This window comes from Salvelinus alpinus, chromosome 29 (genome assembly GCF_045679555.1).
Source record: "Salvelinus alpinus chromosome 29, SLU_Salpinus.1, whole genome shotgun sequence".
NCBI classification, from domain to species: domain Eukaryota; kingdom Metazoa; phylum Chordata; class Actinopteri; order Salmoniformes; family Salmonidae; genus Salvelinus; species Salvelinus alpinus.
In genome coordinates this window covers 40,223,435-40,244,213 of record NC_092114.1, presented here as the reverse complement: position 1 = coordinate 40,244,213, position 20,779 = coordinate 40,223,435, and the positions used below count along the sequence as shown (strand labels likewise).

Below are 20,779 nucleotides of genomic sequence, written 5' to 3'. Positions count from 1 at the left end.
TGGCCATCTTTACCAATGTCGAAGTGAACTATTACAGCACTGTTATAATCATATTTTTTCTGTCGTATATTAGGTCATTTTTCATGTATTATTACATAATGTGGGCTCTTACAGTGAGTTAGAACAATTAGCTGGTCTCTTTTGAGTCTTTCCTCTCTGGAGGTATTGGAGAAGATCACCGGCCATGACTTTAGGGAATGGTGGGTCACCTACAAAGTGGAGGAATAAATGATGAATTAGGGCGTGTATACAAGATAAACATTATAATAATGAGATAAATCTTTTTCAATTTGTGATGGTTATAGCAGTTCAGTAGACCAGTAATGATACATTATTTATTTAGAAAAGCATTTACCTAGTGTCACTATTTCATGGAGCAGGATACCAAAAGACCAGCTGGGAAAAAAGGATGATCGGAGAGTTCATTGTTCAAGTAAAAAAAATCACATGTATTTTTGATAATTTGTGTAATGGATATGTCTGATCAGGTTGGCGACTTACACGTCACTGCTTTGACTGACAGGTCTCCTTGCCAATACTTCTGGAGCCTGCCACTTCCTCATCTCAATGTTCTGCAGCTCTCCTGGAGTTCCTGCTTGTGTTTTCTTACAGTATGCTGGACCCAATCCCCACAGTTTAGCCGTTAGGTCTCGACCAACCAGAACGCTCCGAGCTCCAACGTTGCCATGGATACAGCTCTGACCGTGCAGGTATTCCTGAATACACAATTAGAGAGGATGTTGTGTTTTAATATGGCTATGTGACATTCAAGCGTATGAAAGCCATTCATACAGACGAATTGTCACGTTCCTGACCTGTTTTCTGTTAGTTTGTGTATGTGTTAGCTGGTCAGGACGTGAGTTTGGGTGGGCAGTCTATGTTTTCTGTTTCTATGTTGGTTAATGGGTACCTAATATGGTTCTCAATTAGAGGCAGGTGGTTTTCATCTCCTCTGATTGAGAATCATATTAAGGTAGGTGGTGTCACAGTGTTTGTTTGTGGGTGGTTGTCTCCTGTGTCAGTGTCTGTCTATGTTGCACCATACGGGACTGTTTCGGTTTGTTTGTTCATTTTGTTCGTTCGGTTTTTATGTAGTCATTTCCCTGTTCGTGCGTTCTTCGTGTTACATGTAAGTTCTTACGTCCAGGTCTGTCTACATTCGTTTGTTGTTTTGTTAGTTATATCAAGTATAGTTCGTTTTCGTCTTCGTCTGTTTTGTTTAATAAATTATCATGTCTTATCACAACGCTGCGCCTTGGTTCAATCCATGCTCCTCCTCTTCGGAGGAAGAGGAGAACCGTTACAGAACCACCCACCAATCCAGAACCAAGCAGCGTTTGTTCGAGCAGTGGAATACACAGGAATACTGGACTTGGGAGGACGAGCTGGATGGAAAAGGTCCATGGGCACAGCCGGGAGAATATCGCCGTCCCAAAGCTGAGCTGGAGGCAGCTAAAGCAGAGAGGCGGCGATATGAGGAGGCAGCACGGAAGCAAGGCTGGAAGCCGGCGAATCAAGCCATAAACCGGATTTATGAAGGTACGCGGCTAGCAAGGAAGCCCGTGAAGAAACCCCAAAAATGTCTTGGGGGGGGGCTAAGAGGTAGTGGGCCAAGGGCAGGTAGGAGACCTGCGCCCACTTCTCAGGCTAACCGTGGAGAGCGGGAGTACGGGCAGACACCGTGTTACGCAGTAGAGCGCACGGTGTCTCCTGTATGTGTGCATAGCCCGGTGCGGGTTATTCCACCTCCCCGCACTGGTAGGGCTAGATTGAGCATTGAGCCAAGTGCCATGAAGCCGGCTCTACATATCTGGCCACCAGTGCGTCTCCTTGGGCCGGCTTACATGGCACCAGCCTTACGCATGGTGTCCCCGGTTCGCCTACATAGCCCGGTGCGGGTTATTCCACCTCCCCGCACTGGTCGGGCGACGGGGAGCATTCAACCAGGTAAGGTTGGGCAGGCTCAGTGCTCAAGGGAGCCAGTACGCCTGCACGGTCCGGTATTTCCGGCGCCACCTCCCCGCCCCAGCCTAGTACCAACAGTGCCTACACCACGCACCAGGCCTACAGTGCGCCTCATCCGGCCTGAGCCATCCGTCTCCCCAGCGCCATCTGAGCCATCCGTCTCCCCAGCGCCATCTGAGCCATCCGTCTCCCCAGCGCCGTCTGAGCCATCCGTCTCCCCAGCGCCTTCTGAGCCATCCGTCTCCCCAGCGCCGTCTGAGCCATCCGTCTCCCCAGCGCCGTCTGAGCCATCCGTCTCCCCAGCGCCGTCTGAGCCATCCGTCTGCCCAGTGCCGTCTGAGCCATCCGTCTGTCCCGAGCCATTAGAGCCGCCCGTCTGTCCCGAGCCGTCAGAGCCGTTCGTCAGTCAGGAGCCGCTAGAGCCATTCGTCAGTCAGGATCTGCCAGAGCCGCCAACCAGACAGGATCTGCCAGAGCCGCCAACCAGACAGGATCTGCCAGAGCCGCCAACCAGACAGGATCTGCCAGAGCCGCCAACCAGACAGGATCTGCCAGAGCCGCCAGTGAGCCATGAGCGTCCAGAGCCGCCAGCCAGCCATGAGCGTCCAGAGCCGTCAGCCAGCCATGAGCGTCCAGAGCCGTCAGCCAGCCATGAGCGTCCAGAGCCGTCAGCCTGCCATGAGCGTCCAGAGCCGTCAGCCTGCCATGAGCGTCCAGAGCCGTCAGCCTGCCATGAGCGTCCAGAGCCGTCAGCCTGCCATGAGCGTCCAGAGCCGTCAGCCTGCCATGAGCGTCCAGAGCCGTCAGTCAGCCATGAGCTGCCCCTCAGCCCGAAGCTGCTATTTATCCAGAACTGCCTCTCAGTCCAGAGCTGTCTCTCTGTCCGGAGCTGCCCTTCAGTCCGGAGTTGCCCCTCTATCCTGAGCTACCTCTCTATCCTGAGCTACCTCTCTATCCTGAGCTATCCCTCTGTCCTGAGCTACCTCTCTGTCCTGAGCTACCTTGTCCCGGAGCTGTCCTTTATCTTGGTGTTGCCCCTTAAATTAGGTGGGGGAAATAAGAGGGTGGTCATTCTAAGGGGGAGACGTAAACTGGGATTGACTATGGTGGGGTGGGGACCTCGCCCAGAGCCTGAGCCACCACCGTGGTCAGATGCCCACCCAGACCCTCCCCTAGACTTTTGGTGGTGCGTTCGGAGTACGCACCTTGAGGGGGGGGTTATGTCACGTTCCTGACCTGTTTTCTGTTAGTTTGTGTATGTGTTAGCTGGTCAGGACGTGAGTTTGGGTGGGCAGTCTATGTTTTCTGTTTCTATGTTGGTTAATGGGTACCTAATATGGTTCTCAATTAGAGGCAGGTGGTTTTCATCTCCTCTGATTGAGAATCATATTAAGGTAGGTGGTGTCACAGTGTTTGTTTGTGGGTGGTTGTCTCCTGTGTCAGTGTCTGTCTATGTTGCACCATACGGGACTGTTTCGGTTTGTTTGTTCATTTTGTTCGTTCGGTTTTTATGTAGTCATTTCCCTGTTCGTGCGTTCTTCGTGTTACATGTAAGTTCTTACGTCCAGGTCTGTCTACATTCGTTTGTTGTTTTGTTAGTTATATCAAGTATAGTTCGTTTTCGTCTTCGTCTGTTTTGTTTAATAAATTATCATGTCTTATCACAACGCTGCGCCTTGGTTCAATCCATGCTCCTCCTCTTCGGAGGAAGAGGAAAACCGTTACACGAATCAAGTAGGTGTGTGGCCAAGAGTTTTTTCTAAACACAGGTAAAACTCTTGGCCCCTACCAACAGGTTCAAATCAAATGATCATTTACATCAGCAGTTGTCACAGTGCTTATACAGTTCTGAATCAGAATGATGTAATCGTCAGATTGACATTTTATAATATACTGTCACGTTCCTGACCTGTTTTCTGTTAGTTTTGTATGTGTTAGTTGGTCAGGACGTGAGTTTGGGTGGGCAGTCTGTTTTCTGTTTCTATGTTGGTTTAAAGGGTGACCTAATATGGCTCTCAATTAGAGGCAGGTGTTTTTCATTTCCTCTGATTGAGAGTCATATTAAGGTAGGTGTTTTCACACGGTTTGTTTGTGGGTGGTTGTCTCCTGTGTCTGTGTTTTGTTTGCACCATACAGGACTGTTTCGTTCGTTTGTCATTTTGTTTGTAGTAAGTACTTGTTCGTTCGTTCTGCGTGTTTTATGTCAGTTCGTCGTTCTAGTCTGTCTACATTCGTTTTGTTATTTTGTATCATTTCAAGTATAGTTCGTTTTTGTTCTTGTTTAATAAAATTCATTATGGCATTTCAACACGCTGCACCTTGGTCGAATCACTACTCCTCCTCTTCGTATGAAGAGGAGGAGGAACGTCGTTACAGAACCACCCACCAATCCAGAACCAAGCAGCGTAATGTCGAGCAGAGGAACCAGGACTCGTGGACTTGGGAGGACGTTTTAAATGGAAAGGGTTGCTACACATGGGAGGAGATCCTGGCTGGAAGGGATCGCCTCCCATGGGAACAGCTGGAGGCATTGAGGAGAGCAGAGGCTACCGGAGTGAAGAACCGCAGTTATGAAGGTAGGCGGCTGGCCAGGAAGCCCGAGAAGAAATCCCAAAAATTTCTTGGGGGGGGGGGGGGAGGCTAAAGGGTAGTGTGGCGAGGTCAGGTAGGAGACCTGCGCCCACTTCCCATGCTTACCGTGGAGAGCGGGAGTACGGGCAGACACCGTGTTACGCAGTAGAGCGCATGGTGTCTCCTGTACGTGTGCATAGCCCGGTGCGGGTTATTCCACCTCCCCGCACTGGTAGGGCTAGATTGGGCATTGAGCCAGGTGTCATGAGGCCGGCTCAACGCGTCTGGTCTCCAGTGCGTCTTCTCGGGCCGGCATTCATGGCACCAGCCTTACGCATGGTGTCCCCGGTTCGCCTACATAGGCCGGTGCGGGTTATTCCACCTCCCCGCACTGGTCGGGCGACTGGGGAGCATTCAACCAGGTAAGGTTGGGCAGGCTCAATGCTCAAGAAAGCCAGTACGCCTGCACGGTCCGGTATTTCCGGCGCCACCTTCCCGCCCCAGCCTAGTACCAACAGTGCCTACACTACGCACTAAGCTACCAGTGCGTTTCCAGAGCCCTGTTCCTCCTCCACGCACTCTCCCTGTAGTGCGTGTATCCAGTTCGGTGCCTCCAGTTCCGGCACCACGCACTAAGCCACCTGTGCGTCTCCTGAGTCCTGTACACACTGTTACTTCTCCCCGTACTAGTCCTGATGTGCGTGCACTCAGCCCGGTGCCACCAGTGCCGGTACCACGCACCAGGCACAGAGTAGGCTTTGAGAGTCCAGTGTGCCCTGTCCCTGCTCCCCGCACTAGCATGAAGGTGCGTGTCCTTAGCCCGGTGCCTCCAGTTCCGGCACCACGCACCAGGTCGACAGTGCGCCTTAGCCGGCCAGAGTCTGCCGTCTGCCCAACGGCGCCTGAACTGTCCGTCTGCCAAGCGTCGCATGAACTGCCCGTCTGTATTGAGCCTTCAAAGCCGCCCGTCTGCGATGAGCCTGCAAAGCCGCCCGTCTGCCATGAGCCTACAGAGCCTTCCGCCAGACAGGAGCCGCTAGAGCCTTCCGCCAGACAGGAGCCGCTAGAACTTTCCGCCAGACAGGAGCAGCCAAAGCCTTCCGCTAGACAGGATCAGTCTGAGCCATCCGTCTCCTCAGAGCCATCTGAGCCATCCGTCTCCTCAGAGCCATCTGAGCCATCCGTCTCCTCAGAGCCATCTGAGCCATCCGTCTCCCCAGCGCCGTCTGAGCCATCCGTCTCCTCAGCGCCGTCTGAGCCATCCGTCTCCCCAGCGCCGTCTGAGCCATCCGTATCCCCAGCGCCGTCTGAGCCATCCGTCTCCCCAGCGCCGTCTGAGCCATCCGTCTCCCCAGCGCCGTCTGAGCCATCCGTCTGTCCCGAGCCATTAGAGCCGCCCGTCTGTCCCGAGCCGTCAGAGCCGTTAGTCAGTCAGGAGCCGCTAGAGACATTCGCCAGACAGGATCTGCCAGAGCCGCCAACCAGACAGGATCTGCCAGAGCCGCCAACCAGACAGGATCTGCCAGAGCCGCCAACTAGACAGGATCTGCCAGAGCCGCCAACCAGACAGGATCTGCCAGAGCCGCCAACCAGACAGGATCTGCCAGAGCCGCCAACCAGACAGGATCTGCCAGAGCCGCCAGCGAGCCATGAGCGTCCAGAGCCGTCAGCCAGCCATGAGCGTCCAGAGCCGTCAGCCAGTCATGAGCTGCCGCTCAGCCCAGAGCGGCCATTAATCCAGAACTGCCCCTCAGTCCAGAGCTGTCTCTCTGTCCGGAGCTGCCTTTCAGTCCGGAGTTGCCCCTCTATCCTGAGCTACCTCTCTATCCTGACCTACCTCTCTGTCCTGTGCTATATCTCTGTCCTGAACTACCTTATCCCGGTGCTGCCCCTTGTCTCGATGTTACCCAGGAAATTAAGTGGGTGGAATAGGAGGGTGGTCAGTCGTAGGGGGAAACGGAAGCTGGGATTGACTATGGTGGGGTGGGGACCTCGCCCAGAGCCTGAGCCACCACCGTGGTCAGATGCCCACCCAGACCCTCCCCTAAACTTTGTGCTGGTGCGCCCGGAGTTCGCACCTTAAGGGGGGGGTTATGTCACGTTCCTGACCTGTTTTCTGTTAGTTTTGTATGTGTTAGTTGGTCAGGACGTGAGTTTGGGTGGGCAGTCTATGTTTTCTGTTTCTATGTTGGTTTAAAGGGTGACCTAATATGGCTCTCAATTAGAGGCAGGTGTTTTTCATTTCCTCTGATTGAGAGTCATATTAAGGTAGGTGTTTTCACACGGTTTGTTTGTGGGTGGTTGTCTCCTGTGTCTGTGTTTTGTTTGCACCATACAGGACTGTTTCGTTCGTTTGTCATTGTTTGTAGTAAGTACTTGTTCGTTCGTTCTGCGTGTTTTATGTCAGTTCGTCGTTCTAGTCTGTCTACATTCGTTTTGTTATTTTGTATCATTTCAAGTATAGTTCGTTTTTGTTCTTGTTTAATAAAATTCATTATGGCATTTCAACGCGCTGCACCTTGGTCGAATCACTACTCCTCCTCTTCGTATGAAGAGGAGGAGGAACGTCGTTACACATACGCACTCAACTTGAACTATAATTTTAATTGTAGACAAAATGACAGAGATGGATGAATCACTTGATGTGTGGGAAGGAGAGCGAGAGGGAGAGAGAGACCAACCAGAGCAGAAGCCACTTGTCCTCCCATGGTGAAGATGCGCTGCTCTGTGATATCGCATGGGGACTCCACACCTGTGTCCTGCCAAGAAAGAGCACTGTGAGTTTCCACTCACACTATCACTAATGATCATGTCCATATTCACTGTAGTCTGCATGAGTTACAGAGTGTTTGCTCAGCCTCTTGAGACCCACATACAACTAGAATTTTCAGGCAAACTGATGACAATTTACGTAAAAGTTGCGCGGGCAGATCTCTAGTTTGGACCATTTCCTAACATATCAGGGCAGTGTTCAGTATACTCCAGTCCGTAGCAAAACATTTTGGTGAAACAATAATCTCTCATTGGACAAGTTCAAGTTGGCTACCTCTCCATTTCACTCTGTTTAAAACAGTGTTCTCCCACCTGAACACCCCCAGCTATTTGGTAACTTACAGTAGGAGTACACATAAAGATAGATAGAGGACTCATCATGGATTTAATCAATTTTAGCATGGACATTGCTATTGAGGGCTTCTACCGTGCTTCGCCCATTTTAAAGTAGTAAATTGGGTGGGGATTCCTATGGGTTGTAGCCTCAATGATGCTGCCCTGTCACAGACGCTATAATGGCACAGATATAACGATGAGTCCTCTATCTAACTCTATGGGAGTACCATACCTGTCGACACCTCCATAGGAACCCCAGCAGGTCCCTGTGCACCAGTTCCTCCATCACGGTTATGAGGGGTGTACGTAGGGAGACCACGCCCATCAGACCAGGCAGAAAGGGGTGGGGCCCCAGCTCAGACAGGAAGGAGGCAAAGCCCAGGAAGGACTGGCGCTCGCTGTCATCGACTGTTTCTGGGGTGAGAAAAGGTACGTGTTGAGATTAACTACATTGCAGTCGGACTGCGTAGAATCACTGATCTACAAATCACCTTACATCCAAATAACTACTCTTTATACTATCAAGATTAGAGATTCTACACCTTGCCTTGCTTAAACTGATCTTAAACTTTTGTATGTTTTTGTCCTTTATCTGGTAATAGGCTACTCATGGGAAAGTTAGTCAATTTTGTTATGGGTTGGACTAGGTCTTTTGATTTGAATATCGAGTTAAGATCACACGATTTCATAGTAACACAAAGACAAGACAACAACCCCAAGATTTCAGGTTTTATACTCGTATAAGCCTCAAGGTCCTACAATACACTGAGTGTCAGTCTCTGGATGGGAGCATCAATTTTATAATTCCAATGAATATCAAAGCATGTTACCTTTAAGTGTCCGTAGAACCACGTCTCTGTTGTCCATCCTTGCCCTGTAGAGGGTGACAGAGTCGTCCGGTTTGACGGAGAAGGAGAGGGGCAGCGGAGTGACCAGGTTGAAAGAGCCATGTTGTCTCTCTTTGGGCGTCTCCGGTACGGCAGAAAACGTGGCTGGGGTGTCACGCTGGGTCGAGGTGCTCATAGGTAACTCCTCATGCTCCAGAGGGTTCAGCTCAGGAGGAGCTGCAGGTAAAGAGATGGGTAATGCACATATATCAAATCAAGTACTACTTAAGTCGTTTTTTGGGGTATCTGTACTTTACTATTTATATATTTTCAACTTTTCTTTTACTTCACTACATTCCTAAAGAAAATAAGGTACTTTTTACTCCATACATTTTCCCTGACACCCAAAAGTAACAGGAAAATGGTCCAATTCACACACTCAACAGAAAATCCCTGGTCATCCCTACTGCCTCTGATCTGGTGTCACGCCCTGACCATAGAGAGCCCTTGGGGTTCTCTATGGTGCAATAGGTCAGAGCGTGTCTAGGGGTTGTTCTAGTCTAATATTTCTATGTTGGTGTGAGTATGGTTCCCAATTGGAGGCAGCTGATTATCGTTGCCTCTAATTGGCGATCATACTTAGTGTGGTTCTTTTCCCACCTGCGTTTGTGGGATATTGTTTTGTTTTGGTTTAGTGCTATGTGCGCTACGAACTGCACGTTCATTTATTCTTTGTTGTTTTTTGAGGGTTCACTTTAATAAATATGTGGAACTCTACTCACACTGCGCCTTGGTCCGCTCATTATGTACACGACGAACGCGACATCTGGTGGACTCACTAAACACACATGCTTTGTTTGTAAATGATGTCTGAGTGTTGGAATGTTGGAGTGTCTGAGTGTCGGAGTGTTGGAGTGTTGGAGTGTGCCCCTGGCTGTCTATAACTAAATAAAAAACAAGAAAATGGTGCCGTCTGGTTTGCTTAATATAAGGATTTTTAAATTAGTTATACTTATACTTTTGATACCTAAGCATATTTTAGCAATTAAATGTACTTTCAATACTTAAGTACAGTATATTTAAAACCAAAGACTTTCAGACTTTTACTCGAGCAGTATTTTACTGGGTGACTTTCACTTTTACTTGAGTCATTTTCTATTATGGTATCTTTACTTTTACTCAAGTATGACAATTGTGTACTTTTTCCACCACTGCATAGAAGCGACCTGGAGATGCAACTCATGCATTACAAAACAAACATCAGTTTCTGCCAATGCAGGCTTTTTAAAAGTAGATAAATACATCATATGCCAGTAGATGAATATATGGCAGGAGTTTGTCTAGTTTTGGCAAACATTTATATTAAAAGTTTGTTTGAAATAAACCATATGGCAATCATTGTGCTTAAGCAATTGACCAAGTATTTGTTTTACAGTTTGAAATGCTTACTACTGTACTGTAGTTCTAGTACAGAGTTAGTTTCGGATATCTCAGACCTTGGAGCATTGTAACCCACTGGGCACAAACTTGTGTTTCATTGTAAGTTGTCAAAGTACTGTGATGTGGAATCTAACTTGAAAATGAACTGGATTTGACAAAAGTAACTGTTGTTTTGAGGAAAGAAATTTCAACCACAGGATTATGTCATCGTTCTAACCAATTTTCAACATAGACAAACCTAAAATATGTTGAATTTGTACCTTTGAAACAATGTCAGATCTTCAACGTTATATCCACTATCAGAATTTAAAAAACAATAGACTGGGCGGCACGTCCTACTGGAGAGTTGATTTACAACTATTAATTTGGTCTCACATCCAGGGTTTTAACCAAGCCCAGCTTTTATATTTGTCACAGTCTACTATCAATGTGCTATTGTGAGAATGATTATTGAGAGACCTCTTGGTAACTAAATATATTCACTGTTGCTATTGAAGTCATTCCAAAGAGTAGTTTTAACAGAGCAAATGAAATGTCATCACCAGCTATTGTTTCAATTCAACCCAGGGTTCAACTAAACATAGACAATACATATGGGCCTAAGGTTTCAAGCTTTGGTTGAATTCAAATGTAATCTTTAATTTAATCATTAATATGTTGGATTCACGTCTCTATCTCAGCCTAAAAATCAAAGTTAAAAATAGTGCATTTAAAGTTTGATTAGATTAGATTTAGTGATATTCTTTAACTTTGGTTGAAATGGAGACCCACACATATCAATTATTAATTTGTAGACAAACTGGATATTGAATTGTGTTTGGTTGTCAACGCAACCAAATATCAATATTTGAAGGAGATCTTCTGCTTGAATCTGTGCCACTGACTTAATCAGCCTTTAATCACAGTTTGTCTACAAATTAATAATTGATATGTTGGATTCATGTCTCCATCTCAACCAAAAATACAAGTTAAAGAATAGAATAGAATAGGAAATCAAATCAAATGAAACTTTAAATACACTTTAAATAAAGTTTGATGTGATTTAGTTATATTCTTCAACTTTGATTCTTGGTTGAGATGGAGACGTTAATGCAACATATCAACTATTAGTTTGTAGAGAAGCTGGAGTTAATGTCAGACTAAGTCAGTGGCACAAAATATACATCTCCTTCAAATGTGAACATTTGGTTGTGTGGACAACCAAACTTTTGCAATACAGTAAATAGCCAATTAACTTGTCGACAAAGTTAACAAATGATATGTTGGATTTAGGTCTTCAACTAAACCAAAAAAGTTAAAGAATAGGATTAAGCCAGTGGCTCAGATGAACCTATCCAACCATTAGATATCCTTTAAATGTCGTTATTTGGCTGCACTGTCAACCAAAACACAAGTCAATATTACTTTTGTAAAACACTAAATAGCCTAAAGTTAAGGCTATTGTACAAACTAATGGAACAGTATTTATTCAACCCTAAAATGAGTAATGCACCATGGCCACATTTTGAGGTTAGCCTCTTGTAAATACACGGAGTATACCACACGTTAGGAACTCCTTCCTAATATTGAGTTAGCATGCAAAGGTCGCAGGTCTGTGGAGATCTTTACAATTGCTATAATAATCTGTACAGAATCTCGAACAGCATGTATCACGTGCACTATGTACTTTTAATGTAAACTCAACTGCACAGTAATAACACATTCAATTGTTGTGTAAATACAAAATATCTGACATTGTATTTCCAATGGAGTTTGGTTGCGCTTTTAGATGGTTGAAAGCATAGTGATAACACATTGGGAATTCAACAAACTTCTTGCTTTCTTTTTGAGTGAGTGAATAAAGGCTGAAATCTCATTGATCAACGTCCCAACCAAATATTACCCTTATTTCCACATTGAAATGATGTGGTTTGCCCAGTGGGAAGCTAGGCAGCAACAGCACACGGTCTGGGGAGAATGTCGGCTTCTATATGACAATATGAAAAGGGGGAGAAAAAACTATTCAGGGGAGGGTCCTCATCAGACAGAAAACTCTCCCAACAAATCACGAGTTTAGGTAGGCAGGGATTAAAATGCAAGTTGGTACTGTGCTCATCTTTAGCTAGGGCGGTAATGTGACCGGTGACGCGCTTCCCCTTTCCGACTCGTCCTCTCTGTCCCAACTGACAACACAACTTGTAAAGATGTGTTAAGCTGGAGAATTGATGCATTGCCATTTGTCTAGAGAGACTTGTACATCGTGGGAAGATACTTGTGCTGGCTCATCAGTCAAGCTTACCCTCAATGCCCTGTAGGTCCCGTTTGGAACTTTGCCTCTGTGTGTGTCTGCTTGACCTGCTGGTGCTGTGTGGTCGGGCTAGGGTTACTGTGGGTCGTCTGCGGTTTTCCTTTCCAGGCCAGTACCTCAGCAGGAGAACGATTAGCAGAGAGACCAGGAAGCTTGCTAGGAGCAGGACGGGCACGATGATCACTTCCTGTTCATACACTGTGATATCTGAGAGAGAGGGAGAGAGAGAGAGAGACTAAACTCTGGTGCCCAAACAACTAGGTATGCCCTGGAGCTGTTGTCAGAGGGTAGACTTGGGTCCCCCAGCCACATTATAACAGGGGGTATGCTAATTTGGTATAGAGCAGACCTAACTTACCCTATTAAATTAGAGTGGGTTAGGTCTGGCTAGAAATTCATGAGGAAATTATCTCAACAGAGAAAAATGTCCTCATGTGTACTACCTATATACTCCCAATAGAAATCTAATACTTTAACAATGACAGCTTCCCCGTCCTAGAGGGGGACTAGTCTGTGGTGACCTAAATGCCAGAACTGGACAAGAACCTGACACGCTCAGCACACAGGGGGACAAACACCTACCTGGAGGTGACAGTATTCCCTTCCAAATATGCTCCCCTAGACACAACTATGACAAAACAATGGGTCACACCTGCAGCCCTGTCGCACACTGGGTTTGTACATAGTCAATGGTAGGCTTTGAGGACACTCCTATGGTAGGTACACCTACAGCTCATCCCTTGGCAGTAGTACCTTAGATTACTTTATCACTGACCTCAACCCAGAGTCTCTCAGAGCGTTCACAGTCAGCCCACTGACACACCTATCAGATCACAGTCTACCTGAACGGAGCAATACTCAATCATGAGGCATCAAAGCCAAAGGAACTGCACAATATTAACAAATGCTATAGATGGAAGGAAAGTAGTGCGGAAACCTACCAAAAAACAATTAGGCAACAACACATTCAATCCCTTTTCGACAACTTCCTGGACAAAACAGTTCACTGTAATAGTCAAGGTGTAAACCTGGCAGTAGAAAGCCTAAACAGTATATTTGACCTTTCAGCTTCCCTGTCAAATCTAACAATTTCAGGCAGACAACCTAAGAAAATGAAGAACAATGACAAATGATTTGATGAAGAATGCAAAAACCTAAGAAAGAAATTGAAAAACCTATCCAACCAAAAACATAGAGACCCAGAAAGCCTGAGTCTACGCCTTCACTATGGTGAATCACTAAAACAATACAGAAATACACTACGGAAAAAGAAGGAACAGCATGTCAGAAATTTTTAATTTTAATTTTTTTTATTTAACCTTTATTTAACCAGGTAGGCTAGTTGAGAACAAGTTCTCATTTGCAACTGCGACCTGGCCAGGATAAAGCATAGCAGTGTGAACAGACAACAACACAGAGTTACACATGGAGTAAACAATAAACAAGTCAATAACATGGTAGAAAAAAAGAGAATATATATACAATGTGTGCAAAAGGCATGAGGTAGGCAATAAATCGAATAATTACAATTTAGCAGATTAACACTGGAGTGATAAATCATCAGATGATCATGTGCAAGTAGAGATACTGGTGTGCAAAAGAGCAGAAAAGTAAATAAATAAAAGCAGTATGGGGGGTGAGGTAGGTAAATCAGCTCAAGGTGTGTGGATAAACCACTTCTCTACTATTTTTGGCTCTATAACAAAGAACAAACAGCAAAAACATATACATGATCAATTACAAATCTTAGAATCAGATATTAAAGACTACCAGAACCCACTGGATTCTCCAATTACATTGAATGAACTAAAATACAAACCCTCCAACCCAAAAAGGCCTGCAGTGTTGATGGTATCCTACATGAAATTATAAAATATACAGACCACAAATTCCAATTGGCTATACTTAGTCTTTAACATCACCCTCAGCTCTGGCATCTTACCCAATATTTGGAACCAAGAACTGATAACCCCAATCCACAAAAATGGAGACAAATTTGACCCCAATAACTACCATGGGATATGCGTCAACAGCAACCTTGGAAAAATCCTCTGCATTATCATTAACAGCAGACTTGTACATTTCCTCAGTGAAAACAATGTACTGAGCAAATGTCAAATTGGCTTTTTACCAAATTACCATACGACAGACCACATATTCACCCTGCACACCCTAACTGACAAACAAATAAACCCAAACAAAGTCAAAATCTTCTCATGCTTTGTTGACTTCAAAAAAAGTTTTTGACTCAATTTGGCATGAGGGTCTGCCATACAAATTGATGGAAAGTGGTGCTGGGGGAGAACATACAACATTATAAAATCCATGTACACAAAACAACAAGTGTGCGGTTAAAATTGGCAAAAAACACACATTTCTTTCCACAGGGCTGGGAAGTGAGACAGGGATGCAACTTAAGCCCCACCCTCTTCATCATATATATCAGTGAATTGGCGAGGGCACTAAAATAGTCTGCAGCACCCGGCCTCACTCAACTATAATCTGAAGTCAAATGTCTGCTGTTTGCTGATGATCTGGTGCTTTGGTCCCCAACCAAGGACGGCCTACAGCAGCACCTAGATCTTCTGCACAGATTCTGTCAGACCTGGGCCCTGACAGTAAATCTCAGTAAGACAAAAATAATGGTGTTCCAAAAAAGGTCCAGTTGCCAGGACCACAAATACAAATTCCATCTAAACACCATTGCCCTAGAGCACACAAAACACACCACAGGTAACTTCCACAAAGCTGTGAACGGTCTGAGAGACAAGGCAAAAAGGGCCTTCTATGCCATCAAAAGGAACATAACATTTGACATACCAATTAGGATCTGGCTAAAAAATACTTTAATCAGTTATAGCAGCCGATGCCCTTTATGGTTGTGAGGTCTGGGGTCCGCTCACCAACCAAGAATTCACAAAATGGGACAAACACCAAATTGAGACTATGCATGCAGAATTCTGCAAAAATGTCCTCTGTGTAAAATGTAAAACACCAAATAATGCATGCACAGCAGAATTAGGTTGATACCCACTAATTACCAAAATCCAGAAAAGAGACTTTAAATTCTACAACCACCTAAAGGCAGTGATTCCCAAAACGTCCATAATAAAGCCATTACCTGCAGAGAGAAGAGAACCCTAGTCAAGCTGGTCCTGGGGCTCTGTTCACAAACACATCCAGACCCCACAGAGCCCCAGGACAGCAACACAATTAGACCCAACCAAATCATGAGAAAATGAGAATGACTTGACACATTGGAAAGAATTAACAAACAAAAAACAGAGCAAACTAGAATGCTATTTGGCCCTAAACAGTGAGTACACAGTGGCAGAATACCTGACCACTGTGACTGACCCAAAATTAAGGAAATCTCTGACTATGTACAGACTCGGTGAGCATAGCCTTGCTATTGAGAAAGGCTGCCGAAGGCAGACCTGGCTCTCAAGAGAAGACCGGCTATGAAGACCATACTCCTGCCAAATGTATGCCCATATTAGAGACACATATTTCCCTCAGATTACACAGACCCATGAAGAATTCGAAATCAAATACAATTTTGATAAATTGTCATATCTACTGGGTGGAGTATCACAGTGTTCCATCACAGCAGCAAGATCTGTGACCTGTTGCCACAAGAAAAGGGCAACCAGTGAAGAACAAACACCATTGTAAATACAACCTATATTTATATTTATTTATTTCCCTTTTGCACTTTAACTATTTGCACGTCATTACAACACTGTATATACAGTACAAATATGTCATATTTGGAACGTTTGTAAATGTAATGTTTACAGTTAATTTTTTATTGTTTATTATATATTTCACTTGCTTTGGCAATGTAAACATGTTTCCCATGCCAATAAAGCCCTTAAATTGAATTGAATTGAATTGAGAGAGAGAGAGAGAGAGAGAGAGAGAGAGAGAGAGAGTAAACTCTGGCGCATCTTTCTCTTTACCTCTAACCTGCTACAGCTGACCCTGTGCTGCAAAAAGACAACATTTCTGAATCACATTGGGCAACAATAAAGTGAAAACGAACCAAAGAAGTATAGAATGTATATGGTTCATCTACACAATCAGTGTAGATGAAGGGGAGGAGACAGGTTAAAGAAGGATGTTTAAGCCTTGAGACAATTGAGACGTGGATTGTGTATGTGTGCCATTCAGAGGGTGAATGGGCAAGACAAAGTGCCTTTCAACGGGGTATGGTAGTAAGTGCCAGGCGCACCATTTTGAGTGTGTCAAGAACTGCAATGCTGCTTGGGTTTTTCATGATCAACAGTTTCCCATGTGTATCAAGAATGGTCCACCACCCAAAGGACATTGAGCCAACTTGACACAACTGTGGGAAGCATTCCTGTGGAAAACTTTCGACACTTTGTAGTGTCCATTCCCCGGCTGTTCTGAGGGCAAAAGGTAGTGTAACTCAATATTAGGAAGGTGTTCCTAATGTTTTGTCCACTCAGTGTGGTACATGACACTTAAAAGCAAACAGGTGTGGTCAAGGATTTGTTTTGAGTAGGATAGACTTGAAGTAGCAAGAACACTACATGCCAATAGGAATGTATTTCAGACTGTTTGTCAGGGGTGATTTAGTGCTTGTCATCCCTATCATATTTCATAAGTTACTTATTTACACTCCTTTCATTTAAAGGTCCAATGCAGCTGTTTTTATCTACAATTTCAAATCATTCTGGGTAACAATTAAGTACCTTACTGTGATTGTTGTCAATTAAAATGTTTTTTTTTAAAAGCTTCTTAGCAAAGAGACATTTCTCAAGCAATAATTTTGCTAGGACTGTCTGGGAGTGGTCTGAGTGGGGAGGGAAAACATTGAAAACTAGCTATTGTTGGCAGAGAACTGTGGAACTCTCTTTCTTATTGGTCTATTAACTCATTTACCGCATGGTGATGTTACCAGGCAGGCCAAACTCCATCACCAAAAAACTGGCTGCCGATCTTTTCAAACAGCTCTTACACTAAAAGGGTATTATCATCCTTTTATTACAACCTCATAGTCTGGAAATAAATTCAAATATATTCAAAACACAGGAAAATCACATGACTGCACTGGGCCTTTAAGTGCTCCTTAAATCGCATACTGAAAAAGGTGAGGGTGGTGGTGCAGTATGTTTGCACCACACCTTGATTGTTTGGCTAAGTCAAGCTACTCTGTGCCATACAAGGTCACTAGAATGTTTAAAGCCAATTGATAAGAATTTAACAATCTGGCTTTGATTCATTTCCAGGTGATCCATGACGCATCATCAATCAGCTGTTCTTGTTCCTTAGAAGCTTCTGGGGAGTCTGAGCTCTCTTTCTCCGAGCCTGCGCTGCTCTGCGGCTGACATTGCGGCTGACAATGCTCCTGACAATGCGGCTGACAACGTGGCTTGACCCAGTGCTGCTCCCAGCCTGTCTTGTGTGGATCTGAGTACTGTGACAGCAAACACAACACATCTCTCTTATCTTTGTAGAATGGATCAGAAAAGATAGTCTAGTATTATATTAGGGCACGCAGGGGAAACAAAATGAGTGTTTCTTACTGGACAAGTCTAGGTATTTTTCACCCCTGCGTTTGGTGCCTACTAAAACCAGCCCCCACTAACTATATTTCACATGTATCTATATTTATTTCACAGTTCCGCTGCTCTCTGTTCTATGTATCCAAGGTGTTTTCTAGACGTTTGAAGTGGCTTTATTGTTTTGGTTGCGACACCTTTGTTACAGTTCTGTTTGGTAAAGGCTGGGCAAGGGAACGACCGTCTCCACCCAGAGAGATAGCCATATTTATCAAATGCATTTACTGTGATGATGATCCTGTGTAGGCACACATACAATCTCAGTAATTGGACAACCCGTTTGTGACAGAATGTTACGTCGCACTTTTTACATCGATGGGAAGAATAGCAAAAAACTCACCTCCACAGAAATATATCGATGGACAGCTAACTGTCACACAGTTGAACATTTCCTTATCATTTCCATAATATTGTCTATCGAGTCTAAAGAGTCCAAATGTATGAAGTGTTTTCAATCAATGCCTTTGGCTTGGAGTCCCAACAGCTTGTGCACATGCAGTAAGTTGTAAAAGGGGGAAGACAAGGGGACACGGGAGAAAACGAGAGAGGAGTGGAGAGAGGAGGAGAGGAGCGCTCACCACAGATGGTGTTCCCCGGTTGACACTGACTATCGGCGTCAGAGTAGGATGACATCCTGAGGAGGAACACACACACGGATATATCATCATTAGATTACCATCGGTCAGCAGCCTCATACAGCCTTCAGGCTGTAATGACACAGCATGGAGTGTCCAACACCTTCCACTGTCACACAAGACACATGTAAGGACGTCTGGAGTCCGTTAGCTCCATCTAGGCTAATCAATGGCTGCTTCAGAGAACAGAAAAAGACTGTACAGTTTGTAAACTTGACGTACAATTTCCATTTCACTCCATGTTGCATGTCTTGCACTCCCCCCATTGATAACAATGACAATGTGAGTATTTTTAACATGTTTTTGTTATGCCGTGTACATATGTTTTTGACTGCTAGTATCACTCATCATATCATTTCATTTGTTGAAGGCAGGACTTAGATTAACCCTAGATAAGAAACTATGGTATCTGGGGTAGATCTGATAGTGTCTGAATGGTGAGGCAACATAAGGTGCAGTAGCGTGACTATGGCTATAGTACAATCACACAATGACTGCATAAGAAGGCAATATTGATAGCTCGGCAAGGGGCGTCCAGTATGACACCAATGTGGCAAGGTTAGATCGTTAACCCACGCTTGGTATCTGGGATGTGTGTCCTAAAGACGTTAAAACCCTGGATTCGGTTGGGCGTGCCGGTGCGTTGGTAACGTAGCATTGTTTGCACAATAGGCCTGGCCCGTCTGGGCACAGTACAATATGTCATACTCAACTTCAGAATTTATAGGCCTCATTATCAAACACAGTCTGACTTTTATTGTTCACTAACACTGCTATTTGAAGTTATTTTGATATGATCTGGGCATGACGTTTGGAAAATGCTAAGACAGACTGGATGGTTTACTGGCTGACTAGTAGTCAGTGAAAGTGGACAGGATATCATTATTGAAATTAAGTTGTCAGGGTCAGGGCAGGTCAATGTGAGAAGTAATTCCTAGGGGCTAGACAGTAGGAAGAGACTGTGTTGTGTCTGAAATTGCACCCTATTCCTTATGTAGTAGACAACTTTTGACCAGGGCCCTATGGTTCCCACTACATAGTGGACAGGCTGACATTTCAGACTCAGCCCCCGTTTTCATTTTATCACCACAGAGATAAAACAACAACTGGTTGTATGGAACAATTAGAGGCCCATTCATAGCTCTCTGGACATTTGTTTTTCAAATGGAACTACAATTTGAATCAACTTGAGAGGACAGAGAGTGGGCCAGGGTAAATGTTCAAAATGGCAAATGGGATCAAATACTCTGTCACCTTAAGAACCAGTTCAGTTACGCAGGTTGTGTTGTTTATATATTAATATTTAGGATTTGAATACTATAATAACATCCTATGAAACAGATTGGCACCCATGCTATGTCCATCTTACCTTAATTTAATACAGTCATTTAGCAGATGCTCTTATCCAGAGCGACTTACAGGAGCAATTAGGGTTAAGTGCCTTGCTCAAGGGCACATCAGGGGCACATCAGCAGATGTTTCACCTAGTCGGCTCAGGGATTCAAACCAGCAACTTTTTGGTTACTGGCCCAACGCTCTTAACTGCTAGGCTACCTGCATGTCTAAATAAACACAACCAAAATAAATCACAACCTGTCTAAATAGAGGATAAATCAAAGTCAACACTTTGAAAGACACCTGTTCCCCTCTCGTCCACAGTATCCTATTTCATAATCGATGGTGAAACTCGATCGTGAAACTTTGGGTGTGTTTTGTCACCTACTTCCGTCACTGTTCTCAGGTAACAATAATGAGCCACGGCCACAGCACACTCCTCCACTTAGTGTTGTTTGGAAGCACATTCTGACAACATTTCTGCGTTTTCCCTCCCTCACCTCTTTCCAAGTATGTTTGTGTCACTCAACCAGTCTGGCTGCATTGCTCTTTGACATGCATTTCTAACACACAACCCGACACACACATACACAACCCGACACACACATACACACCCCGCACATGATACTAAACATGGAACTTTCAGGATATTTCACCTTGTATTTTAACCAACAATGTATTCTACCCTTTATTTGAACCAAAACTGTACATTTATTCACTCATTTTATTTTGTCAACTTACGTGGCATGCTCCCTGTGTAAGGCTGAGTCTCAATGATGGTGTAATGGTATTAGGTCCTCAGCATCCAAAGCTTCTGTAGTGCCCCTCCTCACTAGAAGCAGTAGTACAATCACACTGTTGATATTAACGATCGTCTATCAACGTCCATTGTATTATAACACCGGCATGTGACAATTGGCCTCTCCCACTTTCCCAACTTCTCTATCTGTCAATCTCTCTCTTCTGCTGCGTCTCTTTCCTTGTGTCTGCTTTGTAACTCTCCCAGGTTAGCCCTGCCCTCTC

General features: G+C 44.8%; 1 protein-coding gene across 1 annotated transcript in view; it reads right to left on the bottom strand.

The window, feature by feature from the left end:
* Window positions 1–20,779, bottom strand: part of LOC139559010 (tyrosine-protein kinase STYK1-like) — a 23,885-nt gene extending 3,106 nt beyond the window's left edge. Inside the window, exons 1-9 of the mRNA XM_071374602.1 lie at window positions 20,498–20,779; window positions 18,365–18,420; window positions 12,190–12,405; window positions 8,475–8,708; window positions 7,877–8,058; window positions 7,218–7,295; window positions 502–716; window positions 356–396; window positions 113–209 (exon numbers count right to left, since the gene is read on the bottom strand). Coding sequence (XP_071230703.1) covers window positions 113–209; window positions 356–396; window positions 502–716; window positions 7,218–7,295; window positions 7,877–8,058; window positions 8,475–8,708; window positions 12,190–12,405; window positions 18,365–18,419 — 1,118 coding nt within the window. The 5' untranslated portion in view covers window position 18,420; window positions 20,498–20,779. The remainder of the gene's footprint in view (window positions 1–112; window positions 210–355; window positions 397–501; window positions 717–7,217; window positions 7,296–7,876; window positions 8,059–8,474; window positions 8,709–12,189; window positions 12,406–18,364; window positions 18,421–20,497) is intronic.